The sequence below is a fragment of the Phalacrocorax carbo genome, chromosome 15 (genome assembly GCF_963921805.1).
Source record: "Phalacrocorax carbo chromosome 15, bPhaCar2.1, whole genome shotgun sequence".
NCBI classification, from domain to species: domain Eukaryota; kingdom Metazoa; phylum Chordata; class Aves; order Suliformes; family Phalacrocoracidae; genus Phalacrocorax; species Phalacrocorax carbo.
In genome coordinates this window covers 9,803,687-9,824,027 of record NC_087527.1, presented here as the reverse complement: position 1 = coordinate 9,824,027, position 20,341 = coordinate 9,803,687, and the positions used below count along the sequence as shown (strand labels likewise).

The 20,341-nt window shown below is 42.3% G+C and overlaps 1 protein-coding gene across 1 annotated transcript; it reads right to left on the bottom strand.

Annotated features, from left to right (window-relative positions):
• Positions 1-192: 192 nt before the first annotated feature.
• Positions 193-14,863, bottom strand: ANAPC5 (anaphase promoting complex subunit 5). The gene is made up of 17 exons (XM_064466171.1): positions 14,608-14,863; positions 14,422-14,501; positions 13,503-13,612; positions 12,967-13,162; positions 11,694-11,760; positions 9,833-9,934; positions 8,469-8,659; positions 7,449-7,530; positions 6,609-6,698; positions 5,471-5,652; positions 4,852-4,987; positions 4,542-4,616; positions 3,639-3,760; positions 2,368-2,475; positions 1,695-1,842; positions 926-1,088; positions 193-526 (listed from the first exon to the last, which is right to left on the bottom strand). Exons 1-17 carry the CDS (start codon positions 14,809-14,811, stop codon positions 312-314), a joined length of 2,271 nt encoding a protein of 756 aa, XP_064322241.1. The 5' UTR covers positions 14,812-14,863; the 3' UTR covers positions 193-311.
• Positions 14,864-20,341: the final 5,478 nt, after the last annotated feature.

Here is a 20,341-nt window from a genome sequence, read left to right as displayed (position 1 = left end):
TTCTGAAAACACCACTGCTAAGAACAGATATTATTTCACCGTGACTGTGCTACTCCCCCCCAGCATATTTATATGCAGTCAAGAGAGTCTTCTTTTTTCCTCCAATTCTTATTCTTAATTTCAAGTACAGAATAGAAGTGAAACGGGTGGAAACCTCTGTTTTCCCTTAAGTCATTACAAACAAAACACAAGTTTGTTCAGTAGAAGGCCATGATTTATTGACAGTTATTCTGAAATATGGATGACTGAATATAATAAAAAGACATTTGTAAAAAAACCAGGAAAACAAACCAACCTCATCTTTAAATGCATCACTTGAAGGCATTGATTAAGGGGACTCCATGTGCCGGCAGTTCCTGGTGCAACTGACGGAACAACATGGCACATTTGTTCCTTTCCTGGGTCTTGCCGAGGGTGTGGAACAGCCGGGCTTGGAAGTAGAGAACGTCCCTGAGCTGCTCCTTGCAGTCCACTTTGGCGAAGTAAGTCTTGGCTTCATTTAGATTCAAGATAGCAGATTCCAATGCTGTGGAAAAAAGGGGGACAGTCATATTTAAGATGGTATCACAACAACAACTCGAAGCAATACAGCTCAACTCTAAGGAGCCCAATTATAAATTCCTTGGCTTTTCAAAACAATTTGTGTCTTAGCAACATGGTCTTTCAGCTAGTTTCTGTTATTCAGCCTTTACTGCAAAATACGGGTGTGAAAGTATGCAGGTAAACAAGATTCCATTATAAACACTACACCTGTTGAATAACTAATTCCGAATTAATTTTGCTATCCAACAACTAGGTAACACACTCTACTGTACCATTTAAACTTTTTTCAACAGTGATCGTGCAGCACGACTCTAACATATACACCGGTCTGCACTTCTCAGCTTCTGAGCGCAGTTTCAGTGAGAATTACTCATCACACTACCTTCAATCTTCTTTTCTGGAGTGTAGGAAGCTGCAGAAGCCACCTGACATTTGGCCACCAAGAACATGGCACAGCCTTTGTCCAGGACAGCTCCGTGGGCCAAGACAGGTTCTATGGCCATGTGCAGAATATTCAGGGCTTGTTCAGGAATGCCAAGGATCAGCTGAAAGAGAAATACTTGCTGGACTAATACTGAAATCCGCTGTTAAGAGCAGCCTCTTCGGAGAAGACCAACATAAGCCACATCTGTTTCTAATAATGCAACGCATTACAGACAAGGATGTAAATTTCTTCCACATAATCTTCTTTTAAATCAAAACTTATTAGTGGAAATGAGCTAGTATCTGAAGTGATTAGGCATGGCTTCTCCACTGCAGACAGTGCTGACAGCCATGTCTCTGCCAGCTCAGAGCAAACAATATAACTGAACATTACATTACAAGCATTATTTTTAATTCGAACGCACACCAAACTGTGCTACTAGAAAGCCAAAATACTAGTAGAAAAAATAACAACTGAAGAAACGAAGGCAGGGCCAATTTATGCTTGCCTGCTTAATTACATGCAAAAACTACACATCTTAGTGATACACATGAAACTCAATTTTTATTAACTTCCTCAAAAGATTTTACATTTAGCACACACTTCAGAATCAATAATTTAATTCCAACACAGTTGTGTTCTTAAATCTCACAGGAGTAGAAACAGTATCCAGATCCCCAGAATGTGTGTTGCCCTACAGCCCTGTGAAAACACAAATTGGACATACCTGGGAGAAAGCCAAGTTCAGCAGAGTTTCAGAAGCCAAGTACTGTAGGCTATATTCTCGAGAGAGGGCAAGAGCCTGCAGCAGGACAGGCAACGCTATGGTATGACACGAAGATCTCCAGTAGAGCTCTGCTATTGACAGCAGTACGCTAACCAAAACAGGGGAAAGAATTAGAAACATTCTCTTTTGATGAAAACATCCACTTGCTTCCCAAATAATTATTCCACCCATAATGGCATTGGTTTTATTACAAATTACATTACTGCCTGTACAATAAACTTCAATTACACCCTTAAGAGCAGATGCCATTGACGTACAAAAGATTAAACAACACCATAACTACTCTGAAGGTTAGCACAAAGGTACAATTACACACATGCATGTCTACTTCCTATTTATTTGGATGCAGTGTTTCCTTCTTCCGTAAGTCTTCATGGAACATTAAAATAAGTTCTCTGCCTTTTAGTTTACCTATTAAAGATGAGTAGGTTTCAGTTCCACAATATTTTGAGGATTCCTCCGTACCATGATTAATAAATGAAATTATTTTGGAATCTCCAAATCACAGTAGGTAATCTGAAGACTAGTGAAGTCTGAACACAGACAAATTGAAATGGCTGATTGTAATCACTGCAAAGTGGCTTTAACACTCTGAAAAGGAAACATTTCTTACCTAATCACCATCTCGGTGTTCTTGATTTTCTGGCAGTGGATCAACAATTTCTGCAAAAGTTTGTGTGCCTCTGACATTTGATTTTGGGCTTTCAATACAATGGCTTTTCTGCCGTGGTAGAGAGAAAACATCACTGATCATAGTTTTGTACTTTAGATACGCTCTGCTATTCAGAACACAGTGAAATACGTCTCTGTTTTGTGACCTCTGTTTCCTGTAAGTGCAGAAAAGCAATCTGACAGAGTGCATGCACGCTATGCACACTGGCAGGGGGAAAACCAGATACCTCCGATTCCAACTGGACAACTCACAGGCAGAAAAGATCAAACTCATAAGACAACTTTAGATAGAAAACAGGGACTGCCAAAAGCAAAGGCCAAACAGGCAGCAGAAGTGGGAGGGCACGCAGGCTAGAACACACAAGTAATTTTTTTTAAGAAAAACAGGTATGAGGCAAAGTAGCTAAAATTGGCTTGAGCTAACAAGGATACGGAACAACAGGGGAAGAGTGAGAACAGGGAAATAAGAAACAAATACACAGTAGTAGGGGTGTGTACAAACGCCCTGAACCCAGACACCGAGTAGAATATTTAAAGACCAGGGAAATCACAAACAGTCCAATTCCAGAAGGACAAGCATCAGGTCCCACAGCTTGAATACTGATCTTCTGGCTTACTGGCATTAGCTATGTTTTCAGGTGTTTTGCCTCATAGAAAATCAACAATAAATTGCTTTTAACAGTAAGCTGTTTTTCATACTCAACAAATAACAAGTTTTAACCCTACCTACTTCTAACATCTCATTCTCATTTAGAAACAAGAACCCATTAAAGTGAGAGAAAAATCATATTGTTCTATTTTGTAGATGTAGAAACTAGGATACAGATGAAGACACTCAAGCTCAGACTAGGCCTGAGATCCCTAGCTATTTGACATAAAATTTTGACTTGTCTTTAGGTGTGAGTACAGTTACACCATGGCAGATTTCAAAGAAGTATTTTGTGTTCTCAGAACAGATCTACAGCTCTAGATTAACACCAACTTCAGCAGTGCTATTCCAGTTCTTAAAATGTCCAGAGTAACAACTAGAAATTATTATTCCATTAGAGCATGTCCTGCAGTAAGCACTACAGGTTAGACAACATGGCCGTAATTAGTTCTGGAAAGGGAAGAACATGTAAGCACATGTGACCGCCAGCAATCATTTTGCTAAATTTTTCATTATCTTCATGGGACACACCTGCAAGTGTATGCAGATTCGTGATTTCTTACCTGTACACGCCTTCAATGCTATTAAGTGCTGTAATTCCTGCTACAAGAGAATCTGCTATATGATATCTGCCATCATTCATGGCTCTCTCAAACTGTATTTTCTGATCAAACAGCATCCAAAGCTAAACAAAGAACATCCAGGAACAAGTTTTAGAAGCTGTGTCTGCTCATTTTCTAATCCCAAATTAGAACTTACTTCCCCTGTGGATACTTATGTCTAGACACAACTAACTCCACCATCCAATTACTGGATTTACTAAATCACTGTCCTCAACAGAAATACTCAGGTCTGGTTTAATGTTTCAGTACCAAAGCTCACCTATTTGACTGCATTTTCAGTAAAAAGGCTGTATTTAAATCATTACTAATGCTTTAAAACAGGAGACTTGTTCTGTAGCAAAAAGAGAAAGACCAAACTATATCGAACACTTCAATGTAAATACTCTTTTACAGACTCAGGTGTTAGTGTGTTTCCCAGGGTCACACAAAACCCGGCCTATTCTCTCTGTTATTTCTGGACTGTAAAGTATCAAAATCCAGAGCACTAATTAAACAGAACTTTGAAGCTCCAAATCAGTGCAGAGCATTTAATACCTATATGTGCTCATGAAGCAGATGTATATTCCTCTGTCAGTGACCTTTCTATTTACACAGCTTTTTCTTAAGGGGCTCTGGTGAGATAAATATCTCACCAGTCTTAAAACAACAAGGCATCTTTTTCATGCTTTTGTAGAAAAGTTTATGCCGCGCAGCTTCCCATGAGGTCATGAGCCAAGCAAAATTAGCAAACTTATAGAAACTTATAGCACAAGGCATACTGAGGAAAGAATTTGGATGCAGTGGAATTCAGAACCTATTGTATAACAGTTACATAATTTACAGGCTAAATTATAAATATTCTACCTGTGCATGCTGACTATTGGGAGGGAATCTTTCCTTTAGGTGTTTCAGTATTTCAGAAGCAGCTGCAAAGTATCCCTGTAACACAGAAATAGCACTCTGATTAACAGACACTGAGGCAAGCACCACTCCCCTTATTTTAAACACAGCCTTTGTGGAAAGAACTTGCCAAGCAAAAACCCTCTGTTTTCTTCACCCCCAATGCAGACACTAAAGGCAGCACAAACCACGAGTCAAGTCTCGCACTCTGCATCAATAACACCCACGTTCTCTCACCCAAATGAGATTTTGTGCAACTAGCCATAAAACTCACCTGCTCTGCATGTAGCTCAGCCAGGTGACACAATACTACAGCAAAGGACTCTGTGTTATTCTGCTGAACGCCCACGTTCACAGCCTCCAGACTGTTCATGCTCAGCAATGTTTGGGCTTGTTGAAGTGCCATGGTGCTTGTGCAAGAAAAATATCTTTTAGCTTTCAAGCAGCAAACAACCGTTTTTAGCCTATGGTCTTGTTATGACAACAGTCTAACAGTCTACATTTTCTGCTAAGCCAGGGCCTGGGGGGAATGAAAACTTGTAAAACAACCGCTATCCAGGAACTCTGGACTATGCAGTCACATCAAGTACTACATACTGAAAGCTGCACACAGCCTAAGCACTGAGATGCTGAAAATGGGGGCACAGGAACAACTTGTCATCCGTTTCCACTACTAAATGGAAACTCAATCTCTTCTCCAGTATGAGTTTTAAAGGAACACAAGAGAATGGAAATAACTGCACTCAGCCTGTACTGAATCACAGTCTGATTGCTTTATTTTTGTGCACTGGAGAGACACAGTCACTTGTTACACCTATATAAATAACTCAAAAATGCATTATGTGCTAACAAGTACAGTGAGCTAACACAAGAGTTCAAAAGAAATAAAATACCTGCGGCCGTATAATCTCCAAATGGCAGTCTTCTGTGCTATACTAATATCAATAAGCTCTGACAAACTGTGTTTCCAGTGCAACAGATCAGAATCTTTTAAGGCATCCATTAGTTTGTTGGCAGCTTTTCCTGCAAAAGCTCTTTGCTGAACCAAGGACTGTATTCCCAGGGAAGCAAGGTACTGGGAAAAAGAAAAAAAAAAAAAAACAAACAACAGCGTTGAAAGACAATAGAGTACTCTGCACTTGCAAATTACACCTGAGCAAGAGTTCTAAACTAAGAAAAAAATCCCAAAGAAAAAGAGGCGGCATTCAGCACAGACAAAGGAACGCTGCTCCAGGCATTTCTTTAAATACCCACTTATGCACACCCACACATACGTGAATGCCATTTTGTTAGATGTGAAAGGTAATTTCCACTCCCCCACACAGAACCCTGAAAGAGGATGACAGGACTTGTACATGGACTTCTCCAATGGTGAAACAGCTGTAAAAATACAGAGTCTTCCCGCCCCTTCCCCACCAAGCCATCATGTCTGCTCTCACCTCCCAGGGTCAGCAGTTTAGCTCCTTAAAAGGAACAATTCTCTTAATAAAGAGATTGCAGATCTTGGGGGAGACAGATCTAAACTTTAACAGCCAACAGATTCAGGGCACAAAACTATCTAAGGGGAGAGCTGCCTTGCAAGATTTCACAGCTGGGACAGAGCTGTACAAGCAAACCTGGTTTCAAAGCCCTGCCAGAGGCATCAGCACTGAGTTTCAGGGAAGGCGGAGGCATAAGAACCTCCCTTGAGCACCAGCAGATTGTGTTATAGGCCTAAGGCCGAAATGGTGCTTGGGACCAGGCTAGTAGCCACAGAAAGTTTTTCTGCACAAAAAATAAACAGGTTAGAAGTAAAAACAGTGAGCCTTGCAGTAATGCACTGGCATTAAAGCGTCTGAACTCTGGTTTGCAAATATGAAGAGTAAAAATAATAGAAACAGCTAGATTTTGGAGCATTAAAATAGATTTGTTTGAATTCAGCTACATATTTTGAACCGACCACCCACAAAACCAAAAACCCTATCATGCACACTCCCCTCACTACATGTGTTCATCCTAGAATAAAGTTAATGATAAAAGAAATGGTCTTACCGGCAAACCAAAATGTAAAGATTTGTTTACAGAGTGCTCCAGCAGAACACAGCTATCGAATATCTTCTGCTCCAAGATGTACAACCAGCTCTAGCAAGAAAAAAAGTTTAAAATCTCATTGCAAATAGCTAACAGCTGCAGCACTTTTAACTTTTCTTACTTTTTGTACAGAACACACAAAAACTCACCCGCTCTTCAGAATTAATATGATACTAAGGAAACTTCTATTAAATGCTGCACAGCAAAACGTATCAGAAGTGCAGCTAGGCTGGGACACTGGCTTGACAGCACTCAACACTGGAGGTTCAGAGTAACGCACAGAAACCCCATTACCCAGTTAACTGTGGAAAGCAGCATCTTAGGAGTTTGATACCATTGATGCCAACTGATTGTAACAGTAATGTTAATTACAGAACAAAATACGGAGAATTCTAAGCCTACACCTCCCGCTTTTTGTTTGCTCAAAAGAAGGCTGATTACTCTTTGAGAATCCAACAGACAGTAAGGAGGAAGTTTATTAAATACTTTGTCTCTTAAAAACATACGAGACTAAACTTCAAGATTAGTACTGAGATCTTAGTACTCTGGGATCACAGCTCCTGTTTAGGTAATCCTGAGTTGCAACAAAATCATCCCATGATCTCCCTAGTTTGTTGCTCTGGGTGACCCACCTACCAGAAGCAACGGTCATCTCACTGTTGGACAGTCATATTTAAATAACCGATGCATTTGATGAGGTACTACTGTAAGAGTAGTTCTGCAACAGTTCACTGAACAAAGGCTCAGATAACACAGACAAAGGTGACTGACTTAACCTCCATTTCAGCACAGCTATCTTACCAGGCAGTGCTGCAAGCAAACATGGTCATTAGACTCCTGTGCAATTCGGATGGCTTCCTGAAGTGCAAGTTCAGCCTGTTGGCTATCGGCAAACAAAAAGGGAGAAAATATTAGTATTCCCACAGTGCTTAAAATACCACATTACAATACAGAGGAATATTGATCTAAATTATGCATATCACACTCAGAAGATAACTCTGATTTAATAGACTGGTGAGAAAGCCCATATTTTCCTCCTAGCACTTCAGCAATATATTCCAGTCTTGAGGATAAGCAAGACAGCGTCTGCAAGCCACTACAAAAATGCAACTGTAACCCCTAAGTGGGCTTTCAAACCCTGCACATTCCCATGTGCCAAGTTATTGTTTGAACAGGGGCAACATGAAGTATCTGTCTGTGTAGAAAGAGTTGCTGCCCTCAATTTTGCAGATGTCCTTCCCACCTCCAGTCCTTTTACATGATGCATCCAGGCAGCAGTCAATAAATGCAAACCATACAAGGAGATGGGTAAGCCAGCTTTATCAATAAAATAACACCCACCCCTAGGGCATTTTAAAATTTAAAAAAACCTCAGATGGCTTTTTTTATTTATTCCTTTTCCAGATCATCAGCTCTATGTTGATTTGAATGTTAACAGAAAACCGACCGCACTTTCTTAAGAATATAGCTGAAAATAGGCATTCATGTCCACTGACCTTTCTGAGGTCATGGAAATGTACCAGTTGAGACCTTAAATACCTAGGAAACAGTCGCAACAGGACACGGACAAATGTCAACTCTTATCCTGCTGTAGATGGCTCAGTTATTATGGAAACCAAATAAATGTCAAAATAAAAACAAAACAAAACAAATAAAGATTCCAAAAAAATTCCAGCGCAACCTAACTACAGCTGTTATCAAATTACAGAAAGCCCCTCTTATCCTGAACAGATTTTCACAATGAACAAAAGGTCTATCTATCAGCACTTACGAGATGCAACAAGATGAATTTCAGTTGTGCAGTACAATATATTAACTTACTAATGGCCGAACCGACAGTGCAGTGCAGCTAGATTGAGAGCCGCGTATCTCAGACTCCGGCCATAACCTTCATCCCCATTGCTTTTGCTTTCTGCTCCAGTGAGAATTAAACGGTCAAAATAATGAAGGAGGCTGTGCGTTGAACTGAAGACATCTTGCACTCTGAGACTATTTAAGTAGCTTAAATAATGCTAAAAAATGAAGTAAATTCATCTTTAACTATACAGAATTACTAAAACAAAGTTTTTGTTTAAAATTACTATGCATCTTCTTACTGAGAATGGTTGCCTGACCGGTGCAACCGTGAATTACTGCATGGCCAGGAAAGTGCCTCATCAGAAGTTGCAGCAATATTGATACTACCTGTGCAGAACTTCTGTAAATCTTGGATAAAATCAGTTCTTTTCCCTAACAGGATCTTCCAAATGGCATCCCATAGGCCAAGATCTGGCTGTCAAAATTATCCCACCCAGTCTGAGACCTCTACATAGGTAGAATCCCGGTATTTATGTGCTAAGCAAGAGTGGGAATGGAGGTATGACTCCCTCTGTGTCTGCACTCAGGAAGATACTCAGAAGCATGAGCATGCTTCCAAATGCCATCTAGGTAGGAAGCAGATGCTAAAACTATGTATTTTCTTCCTGGCATTGAGACCTGGGCAAGACAACTCTAAGTCAGACAAACAGAACACTAAAGAGGACTTCTGGAGCTGTCAAGTCCAGCCCCTGCTAGGGCAGCCCTTTCAAGGATATGTCTCCAAATGGGAATAAGGAAAATCCTGTCTGCCTCAGCCCAGGGCTACTGGGAGGAAGAGATGGAATGTAAGGCAGGAAAGAGTTGAGTGGGAACTCATGGAACTTGCCCAAGAAAAGCTGTTGAGGAACACGGGCAAATGCTCAGAGCACAGGTCTGGAACCAGCTCTGAATGTGAGTTGTCCATTGCTTTCAGAACAAAATGCTATTAAGCACCAGAAATAAAGCAAATATCAATAAACAAAATCAAGACATATCGCACTCAATACTAATTTTTAAATATGGGAGTATGAGGCCTGAGACTTCTTAGGAAAATGTATGTGAAAAGAAATAAGTTTTACGTTTAGTTCAACAAGAATGCAGTCTCATAGTCCCACCAAAATTAAGAGAATTATACCTGTGCATAAAGCTAGGCATGTGGTTAAGTACTTAATTAAGGTTTCTGCACCTTCATGAGTTTCAGTCTGAATTACTAAACATTTATATGCAACTTGCTCACATTTTTATCATCTGCTTATATTTCGGTATAGAATAAATTACTCCCAAGTAATCCCATCCTAGAGATAAGAAATCCCTTTACAACCATTCTGGATGAAGAAAAAGGTACTTACTGCTTCAGCAAAGTCTGGATTAAATTTTAACAAGTTGTTCAATTCTTTTTGTAAAGATGATGGAGTAAGAGCCTTTGTTTCATCATTCTTCAATAAGGAAGCCTAGAATAAAAATTGAAAAGTAAAAGCAAGATAAGTAACTCAAACTGGAGGGTTATAAATATATTTTGATATATGCTTGTCAGTTTGTTATCTGCTTGGAGAGAACATTAAAGATTTCTGTAACGGCTCTGTCTACTATGATGCTGAAACATGAGTGGCAGTTTTATTCTATACTTTACTATAGCATTCATTTTCCAGAGATCAGAGAGACCAAATAAAACAAAAACTTATTCAAAGGACTGTTTAAAGGTACTTAAAGAATTCTGTTTTCTCTTTGAAGAACTAATACAACAGATTGCTTACTGGAATTACATGTATCTTCTCACAAAAAAAAAATAATCAGGAAACTAAATAAAAGTAAATCCATAGTTTTCTTCAGCAAGTAGATAAATTAATAAAAAGTTAAAATAATCTAGTTACTAGAGTAAGCATTACTGAATACTAAAAAGACTTCAAATATCAGAACCCTCCTAAACATCCGTAATACTCTACTTAGGAAGAAAAAAAAATTATACACACCAGTAAGATACCCTACACAAATCACACCTGCTAAAAAACACACTGTAACAGAACGTCACTGCAGTTAAGATCCATACCTTGCGCCAAATCAGTGGAGTCTGTCCTGTCTTCTCACTAAACCCTATTTCTAACTCTGTTCCTGGATATGGGGTTCCCTATTCTGCACACATGTAGGGAGGCTAAAGTGCCAGCAACTGGAGCTAGACCACAGGGGTCTGTGTGCCTGTGGTGCCAGCAGCTGGAGTGGGGCCCATGTGCATGTGGTGACAGCAACTGGAGCAAGCGAGAGTATGCGTGTCAGTGGGCGACCACCGATGAACATCAAGCTGGACTAGGCAGAAAGCAGAAGCAGCTTGAGAATCAAGTATTGAAACAGCTGTAAGACTGAGCCAGATATGTTGCTCCAAACAAGACAACTGCAGGAAGTCCAGGCCAAGCAGGAGGTCCCAAGCCAACTGATGGAGAGACTGTGGGGCCTTTGGGTCAACAGAGAGATGCATTTGTATGTGTGTCATATATTTCTGCTGGAGGCAACTGGAGACAAGAATTCCAGGGGCCAGTTACTTGATAAACTGATTCCACCAGTTACTGATGAAAGAAAGGAGGGGGGGAAGAGAGAGCATGAGCACATGTGAGAGCATACATGCGTATATATTTCATGGACCTCCATCCTCATCAGCCAGAGAGAGGAACAGGATAACAGACAGTATGCTCAGCCTCACCACTGGTTGCACTGGGGGTCACAGAGTAGTGGCAGCCTTGCTGCAATCAGGCTACTGGATTCAACAACCCCTAACAGGAAAGATCCTAATGGGACTGAGAAGTTACTTTGACCTCCTAAAATTTATATGAAACATCACGTACTATATGTATTTTATTTTTTCAGCAAGCTATTATAAGTATGCAGTGCATTTACTGACATTTGTGCCCATGTGTATTTCTGCTGCATTTTGTATTTACCAGCTGGAATAATCAACAAAACTGCACATTTAACAGACGTAAAATCTGAGGCAACTAGTCAGAATGGAAGTGACCTTCTCAGAATCAAGTACCATCACATGGTATACATGCCTAGATAAAACACTATGAGCCCCAAGTGCTCATACCGAGCACATACATGCAAGATGTCAACAAATCTTTAATACATCTAAGAAAGCATCATGTCTGACGCTGTGGATAAAATTGAACATGAAATTCACGTTATGGATTGTTTACTCAACTTTATTCAGAATTAACATACCTGCTGAGAAAGAAAATACTCTGCTTGTTTCTGGGAAAGAGGTCCACTGCAAGATATCTCTTCTTCCCTGATAAGAAGCACTCTGGTTAGAAACAAGGGCAATGAAGCAGAATACAAGAAAATACATTTTATCAGACACTCCACACTTTTGCTTTACAAAGTTTTACGAGATACTAGAGCTCAACAGCATGAAAGGAAACTAAAAGGAGAAAACTTAATAAAGAATAAAATCTACATCAAAGTTAGTAATTCAAATTATTTCACTTCAGCTGTTATCTTCAACCTGCAGAGACTGTAGACAGTACGAATGTCACCCTAAACACATGAAAAAAAGAAAAACAGCAGAGAGAAGATTTGGAGTTGACACATTCAAATAGCTTTGCTCTGTTTTTCCCTTATTCTGAAGATAGTCACAGTGAAACGAACAGGCACTTCGGCCACATGCAACACTCCAGGAAAGTGCTGTTCTGCAAGAGCAGACAGAATTTTATTCCATAGAAGGACAGCAGCTACAGCATACAGCCAGTCTCCAAAAGCTGTTAACTGTAGCAGAGCATGTAGTTTTATATAAAGACAGTTTAGAAAGTGCATTTTAAATATATGAATACTCAAAATGCTTTTAGGATTATCTTTACAGTGGAGCACCTGTTTAGTGGGTGAAAAGTCTCAATATTTGCTTCTCATTTTTGATGCAACTAGATGCGAGTTCTTGCATTTGGGGAAGGGCAAAAATAGAAACTAAAACCATTAACTTTAATTTTCCCTAGCAAGCAATCCTTCCTTGCTGGAAGCAGAAATGACCTCTCCAACAGCTTTACCACACCACACACAAGCACAACCCGAGAAGCCATTCAGCTGTGGGCTGTACAGAAGGGAACTGCAAGCAGCACCTGGCCTTCAGCTTGTGACTCCCTCAGTGAGCCTGAGAACAGGGTACCGCCATCTTCTATGAGACACTGAGCAGAACTGCTGCCATTTACAAGTGTTACCACATGGTGGCACCAAGGAAACGGAAGGCCACCCAGCTCTGCCAGGGTGTACGAGTCTTCAAAAAACCACAAGACTGCAGTACACTACATCTGAGTATCGCAGCTGAAGTTGTTAGTGATAGGACATGCATAGGGTCTAGATGAGCATTCATGGAGTTTGGAATGTTTAACAGGAGTAGCATCTTGAGCTGGACAAAGCTTAAGTTTACTCTGACGTGTATAAAGGTAATCTGAAATAAGACTAATTCTCTTAAGTGCAAAAGACTTTAATATTACTATATCACCTTAGAGGCACATCAAGTTCTTCTTTCTCCATTTTCCCCTCCAGCTCCTCTGTATTTGTCAGTTCCATATCATTTTCATCAATTCCATTTTTTTTCTCATCATTTTGAAAGTACTGCTGAAGTGCAGTGTAAAGTTTATAGACCTGGCTAAAAGAAAGCTTATTGTATGCCAAGATCATATGGCGGAGAAACAGACCTGCAAAGAAAAACATCTGTTATGACAACTGTCTGTAAGGTTGCTGCTTCGGAGAGAAGACTAGAAATCATAATAACCAGGAGATTAAATTGAATTATTTAATTCTGCTTAAGTGTCTCAGTCTACCAACTGATAAAACTCAAATTTTCATCTTTTTAAGATCAGTAAGAACTGCAGAATAGGCAAAATTCTTGGTTAATATGAAACATCTGAGCAAGAGAAAAATCATATTATGCAATCTTTAAACCTCCCCAAAAAGAAAAACAAAGCTGTATCCTGAGTGAATTACCTCAGTGATAGATACCTCATCAAATATAGCTTATGGATAACAATTAGTTACCTACTACACTTGTTTTATGAACTTCTGGCTCTGTCCCTGTAAATGAATCTGAAAGGTCATCAAAAAACTGTTCCATATCTTTCAATTCTCCTTCTGCCATGAGTTTTAACCTAAACAGGGGAAGAAAATGACATTTTTTTAGGGTATTAATATTATGCATCAAATAAAATATTCTCCCATTTCAGGCATAGATAAGAAAACAGAAAGAGAACCAGGTGGCAGCTAATTCATTACACCCAGGAAGTTTTTATACTCATAAGCCGAATCAAAACATACCAAATAATAATAATAAGCCAAATAATAATCAGGTTTGAGGTGGTTTTTTTCTCTTTTTAAACAGTTCTTTTAATAAGGAGAATAATTGGAAAAGATGGTTATTTTTCTAACAAAACAATTAGGAACCCAAAATAGACAGCTGTTTGGTGGGTTAGGTAATGTCAAAACTGATCTTCTGTATCATAGAAACTTTAAAACAGATGGCTTCAATGTTTGGTTTGCTTGCCTGTCAGAACTTAGTTATGAGAACTAAGAAAACTGTAAAAGTATATTTTTGCTCCAAATGTATAACTTTTTAAACTATACATTTACACATTTCAGAGCCCTTCTTGATAGATATCAGAGTAGATATAGACAATACAGAGCAAGCATGTAACAGCTTTATCATCTTTAACAGAATTATTGATTGTAGCGGCAGCTTTTTCACCTTTCCAACACAAAACGCAGAAACGACACGAGGGATGGCATTAACCAAACAAGGAAGCAGCTCCTCAGCCTCCAGCCGCAGGGAGGCACGGCTCACAACGACTCCGCGCCCCCCTACACTACGAGCCGATCCACAGCAGCCCGCCTCCCCCTCCCCGATCGCACAGAGCCGGCTTAAGGGTTTCCTGCGGCGGGGAGGGGCGGCCTCGGCGCCCACCTGATGTGCACGGAGCCGGCCAGGTGCGGGCAGGACTCCTCGATGGCCTTGCGCAGTCGCGACAGCGGCATGTCAGGGCCCTGAGGAGGAGAACGACATGTCGCAACAGGCCACAAGGGAAGCAGACCCTCGGGGTCGCCCTCCCTCCCCCTCAGGGCTAGGCCTAGACCCGGGCCCGACCGTGACCTGCAGCAGCGGCAGCAGCAGCCGGTTGAGCCGCCGCCGCTCCAGCAGGCCGAGCTGCGCGCCCGCGCGGCCCAGTTCGCTCAGGAGCACCAGCAACGCCATCTTGTATGGGGTGACCCAGTCCTTGATGCCGAAGACGTTGGCATGCACCACGCCGTTCGTCATCATCGGGTTGAAGTAGAGGCTCTCGTGCACGCTCGCCATGGCGGCACCCGGCCGGCCGCCCGCCGGACCGTCGCCCGGGAAACCAGCCTCGCCCGCCGGCCAATCGTCGCCGCCGTCGCCGTCACGCGGGTCGCACCGCAACCAATCAGAGAGGGAGTTGTGCGCCGCCACGGCGGGGCCGGCTGGCGGCACAAGCGCAGGGGAGACGTTCCGGGGAGACAAGGATCTGCGGGGCGCCGCCTCGGGGAAGCCGCGCTGGGCCGTCGGGCGCGCTGCATCGCCCCGGGCCTCCTCCGAGCTGCCGCCGCAGCCGCTCAGCTAGGCCTGTGGGCTGTGGTGAGCTATGGCCAGCCTCCCTGTGGGTTGGCCACGGCCCGTTATCACCCACAGCCCAGCAGCGGGTCACATCTCCATCGACATGGGCCTCCACACTGCTGCCACCACAGCCCGTGGGGCCTGCAAGGGCCAGGGTTGGCAGCACAGAGGGGCCAACACCTGAATCATGACCCCGCAAGGTCCTGGGGATCCTTGCGGCCCTTCGTGGACATGCTGCAGCCCTCTGAGGAAGGCATGACCGCTGCCAGTGTTGCGGCAAGCAGGGTCGGCCCCGTGTGTCCAGGTGAGGAGAGCCATGCTGGGCAGCCTGAGGCACAGCGGCTTGGCGAGGACACGGTGTTTCTCCACAGCCAGTAATGGAAGAGGCCATGAGGGGATTCGCTGGGCCATGTGAGGAGACTGATCCACGCACTGATGTGAGTGTTTCCGTGGTGCAGCCAGAGAACACCATGGAGCGAACTCACTCCTGTTGGATTGGATTTCTTGTGAATTAATTGTGCAATAAGGATATTTCCACGCATAAGTTTTTATTTTCTCAATAATTTGTTAAAGTACTTCATTAAGGCATCTTGTTCCCAAAGAAAGTACTCCAATTATTCTAATAGTTCTCATTTTTGTAAGTGAGAGCAAAACAAAACTCAGTATTATTACACATCTGCACATCCCTGGGGATTTCAGTTGAGTTGTTCCTGATTCATGCCTGGGGGCGGGTGATGAGAGGGAGAGGAGGCAAATTAAGCGTGGAGTAATTTTCTAGAATACATTTACATTTAAGAAACTTAATGTTGTAGTTAGTTGTTGCTGGCATAATTAATGATAGCTTCCTAGACCTCAGTGAACTAATACTCATTGAAGTATATCTGAATATAAAACCCAGGAAATAACTAAAGCTATTTTGTTATAAAGGTCAATTTACTGACATTTCCTGAAAATCCAGCTGGATCCCTCTAAGTCGATGAGGCCTGATTAAATTCATCTGAGGGTACTTAAAGAGCTGGCTGATGTCATAGTGAGACCTCTCTCAGTGATTTTTCAATGCTCTTGGGAATCCGGAGAAGTCCCAGTTGACTGGAAGCTGGCAAATGTTGTCCCAGTTTTCAAGAAGGGCAACAGGGATGACCCTGGTAACTACAGGCCTGTCAGTCTCACTTCTATGCCTGGCAAAATTATGGAGAAGATTATTCAGGGAGTTTTTGAAAAACACCTGAAAGACAACTCAATCATTGGTCCCAGCCAGCACAGATTCACGAGGGCAAAGTCCTGCCTGACAAACTTAATTTCTTTCCATGACAAGGTCACTCATCTAGTTGACCAAGGAAAGCCAGTTGATGTGATCTTTTTGGATTTCAGTAAAGCTTTTGATACTGTCTCTCACAGTATCCTCCTGGACAAAATGCCCAGCACACAGCTGGATAAACATGTAGTGCAATGGGCGGATAGGTTGGGCTCAAAGGGTCATAGTAAATGGGGTTACATAGGGCTGGCGGCCAGTCTCTAGCGGGATTCTGCAGGAATCCATCTTCGGGCCAGTACTCTTTAATGTCTTCATAAATGATTTGGATGCAGGACTGGAAGGAATACTAATTATGTTTGCTGATGACACAAAATTGGGAGGAGCTATTGACACGCTTGAGAGCAGAGAGGCCCTGCAGAGAGATCTGGACAGACTGGAGAGCTGGGCAATCACCAACTGTTCGAAGTTTAACAAAGGCAAGTGCTGGATTTTGCACATGGGGCAGGGCAACCCTGGATGTACATACAGACTGGGGAATGAGAGGCTGGAGAGCAGCTCTGCAGAGAGAGACCTGGGGGTTCTGGTCGATGGCAAGTTGAACATGAGCCAACAGCGTGCCCTGGCAGCCAGGAGGGCCAACTGTGCCCTGGGGTACATCAAGCACTGCATTGCAGCCAGTCAAGGGAGGGGATTGTCCGGGTTTGCTCTGCGCTGGTGCAGCCTCACCTCGAGTACTGTGTGCAGTTTTGGGCGCCACAGTACATTAAGTATACAAAGCTACTAGAGAGTGTCCAGAGGAGGGCCACAAAGTCGGTGAAGGGTTTAGAGGGGAAACCATATGAGGAGCAGCTAAAGTCACTTGGTTTGTTCAGCCTGGAGGAGACTGAGGGCAGACCTCATAGAATCATTAAGGCTGGAAAAGACCTCTAAGATCATCAAGTCCAACTGCCAACCCAACACCCCCAGGTCTCCTAAACCATGTCCTGAAGTGCCATGTCTACACATTTTTTTAACACCTCCAGAGATGGTGACTTCACCACCTCTCTGGGCAGCCTGTTCCAATGCCTGACTACATTGCAGTCTGCAGCTTCCTCACAAGGGGAGGTGGAGGGGCAGGCACTGGTCTGTTCTCTCTGGTGACCCATGACAGGACCCTAGGGAATGGCAGGGAGATGTGCCAGGGGAGGGTTAGGTTGGATATTAGGAAAAGATTCTTCCCCCAGAGGGTGGTGGAGCCCTGGCACAGGCTCCCCAGGGAGGCATCACTGTGCCAAATCTGGTGATATTCAAGAAACACTTGGACAAGGCCCTCAGAGACATAGTGTGAATTTGGGGTTGACCTGTGCAGGGACAGGAGTTGGACTTGACGATCCTTGCGGGTCCCTTCCAAGGTCCCAGGACCATAAGACTCAGGAATCATATGATTCTATGACTCTGTGAAAATGAAGTACAACAGCTTGGGTGGAAACACTGAAATGGTGAAGTGGCTTGGCAGGGAGGGGCAGGAGATGAGATAAAGGCCGGGCTGCAGCCAACATGTGCAGAACTCGGAGGAAAAAGGAAATGACATACATCTGGTTCTGACATTTCTGTGTAATTCTCTGAAGCCAATGTGCAAACACTGCTGACAATCCTTCGGCATGTGGTACAGAGAACATTTAGAATTCACTTTTTAAGCATATTTACATAAACTCGCGTGCCTAAAAACCAGCCCTCCAAATAAGCAGCAAGAGATTATTTTGGTCATATTAAATTCAAGATTAGGTAATGCAATTGAAAAAGTAATCTTTTATCTTACCTAAAATAGCCTGACACCCCCGAGTGATGTGCCTGAGCTTATGGAGTATGAAATAGTCACCGCCTGGGTTTGGGGACATTTAGTGCAACACTGGATCTGTCAAACCAAGTCTCAGTAATCAGAAGACCTCATCAAAAGTTTATTCCAAAGTACTGTGTGTCTCTGGTATAAAAAGTGAATACTGTAATGATTCTTCCCACAGGTAGTAATATCCAATCTGAAATTCCCAAATAAAGCCCAGTGATTAACCTTTTATTTTTTTAACTTTACTATAAAATTTTGCAAAGTGTTACATTAAAAATAAATGAATAGTCCTACCTCACTCTCTCGTGATATGTAAAACCTTGCGGGATTACCGAGCTGCAGCAAGTCATCAACACTTGTTATTTCACAGCAGAAGGAAATGGGACATCTAGCATTAATAGATTTAAATCTTTTAATGCTTCTTTGGCACAATCCAGAAGGTTCAGCGAGGACAAGACTTTTTATTAATAGAACCTCTGCAAATGCTACTTTTCAGCCACAGAGTAGCTGACGGAGTTAAAGACCCTAATTTAAAAACAGTCTACGTGGTTACAATTTAGACAGGCTAATCCATTAAAAGTGATCTCAAATCACACATTAAGAATATGATTCATCAAGATCTGCCCAAAATAAGGCAGGAGTGGCAACTGCAGCTGCCAGCAGAGTCACCAGATCTCAGCTCTGTCAGGCCCACGTTACTCCCTAAAACATCTGTGTTTGGGAGGATTTCGTGTTGGCAAGTCCTTAACAGAGCTAAAGGAAAAAAATTAGATTTTGCCTGATTTGTCTCATCTGTGGGACAGAGCTTTTACCCTGCTTACAGCGGCTGCATGAGATCTAATGTTTTAATGTAAGATTATTTTTAAAAAAATCTGTGTATAATTTGGTACTTCAGGGATGACTCTCTAAATTGAGAGAATTTAGGTGATATAGAAGTTTTCAAAAAACAAACTGTGCTGATATTTCTTAAGGTGTCTTAAAGCAATCTCTTGCATGAGAAATGTGCCATTGCTTGTTCCAACACAAGGCTTTTCACTATCTTTTCAGTTGCTTTGACTAAAATTGCCAGCTATTCTTGAAATAAATCCAAAAAACTAATGTGACATTTTAAATTAAATTATGTGTAACAGTTCATAGCGTCAAAACCTTGTGAGGAACATAAGCATTTCCAAAGAGATGATCTGATTTTGAATTAAGATATGGTGTCAGTGCAAATCCAGAAGTTGGACTGCATGAAGTATCTGCTATTGATGCTAAAGCTGCCAAGACACTGCCATTCTCATGGCAGTTACATACTTTTTTTTTTTTGGCCTCAGTTCTTATATCTGACTTGCTCCAAAAATAGATCCAGCTTGAAGAAATTATTAAAGATTGCACGCAATATTTTGTATGGGTAAATCTGATTTGTGGTCAAAATTTATTTTCAGCCACTTTTGTCTGTACCTCTTTTTGGCAAAGGCCTCCTTTGTTCTTGGCCCTGTGTGCTCTTACGTAAAGCTTTCCTGAAGACTTGGTTGGGTTTGTGTTGTTGGGGGTTTCCTTAATGTAATCTTCTGGGTAAAAGTTTTCAGTTCTTAGAAAGTATGATTATTATTTTTTATATATATCTAATTCATAGCATAGAGAAAATAATAATGGCATCTAGAACCTAGCTGGAACTGGATTTTTAAATAAAAACCCTTCTTTTCTATTATTTAAAGATTATCACCAAAGGACTTGGTAGAATAATCAGCACTTTGGTCTGTCGCCTACAGCACCGAGGCTTTTAATTCTTTTTGTGACAAACCCCTGCTTGTAGGCAGAGATGCCAAAACACCTGAATTTTGGTGACTGTTGGAGTCACCCCCAGCCCTGTGCCAGACCCCCTTACTCCCCACGGCGGACGGCCACCTTCGTCGCCTTGGAGGACCGGCAGCGCCTGGCGTCGGGGTACACCTGCTTAAGTACACAGGAAAAAACCGAAACAACCCAAACCCATGAGGTCAAGGTTCTCTCTTATTTCAGTGACATCACTGCGGACGCACTCACATCCGCCGGTGGCCTCTCCTTTCCGCGTTTGAGCGGTATTTCCGCGCCCTCCCCCACCCCGGCAACACACAGGCTTTTCCTCTCCTCCTATTGGCTCCGCCCGCTCGCTGTCCGCAGGACAACCAATGGCGTGCGGCGTGGCGGAAAGG

Bases quoted from the DNA above. Each gene is read 5' to 3' on its own strand.
- ANAPC5 (XM_064466171.1), bottom strand. From the start codon at position 14,811: ATGGCGAGCGTGCACGAGAGCCTCTACTTCAACCCGATGATGACGAAC. The intron at 6,699-7,448 runs GTAAGATAGCTG...TTTTCTTGCTAG, and splicing joins TTTGCTTGCAGCACTGCCTG to AGCTGGTTGTACATCTTGGA. The intron at 3,761-4,541 runs GTAGAATATTTA...TTCTTTGTTTAG, and splicing joins CCAATAGTCAGCATGCACAG to CTTTGGATGCTGTTTGATCA.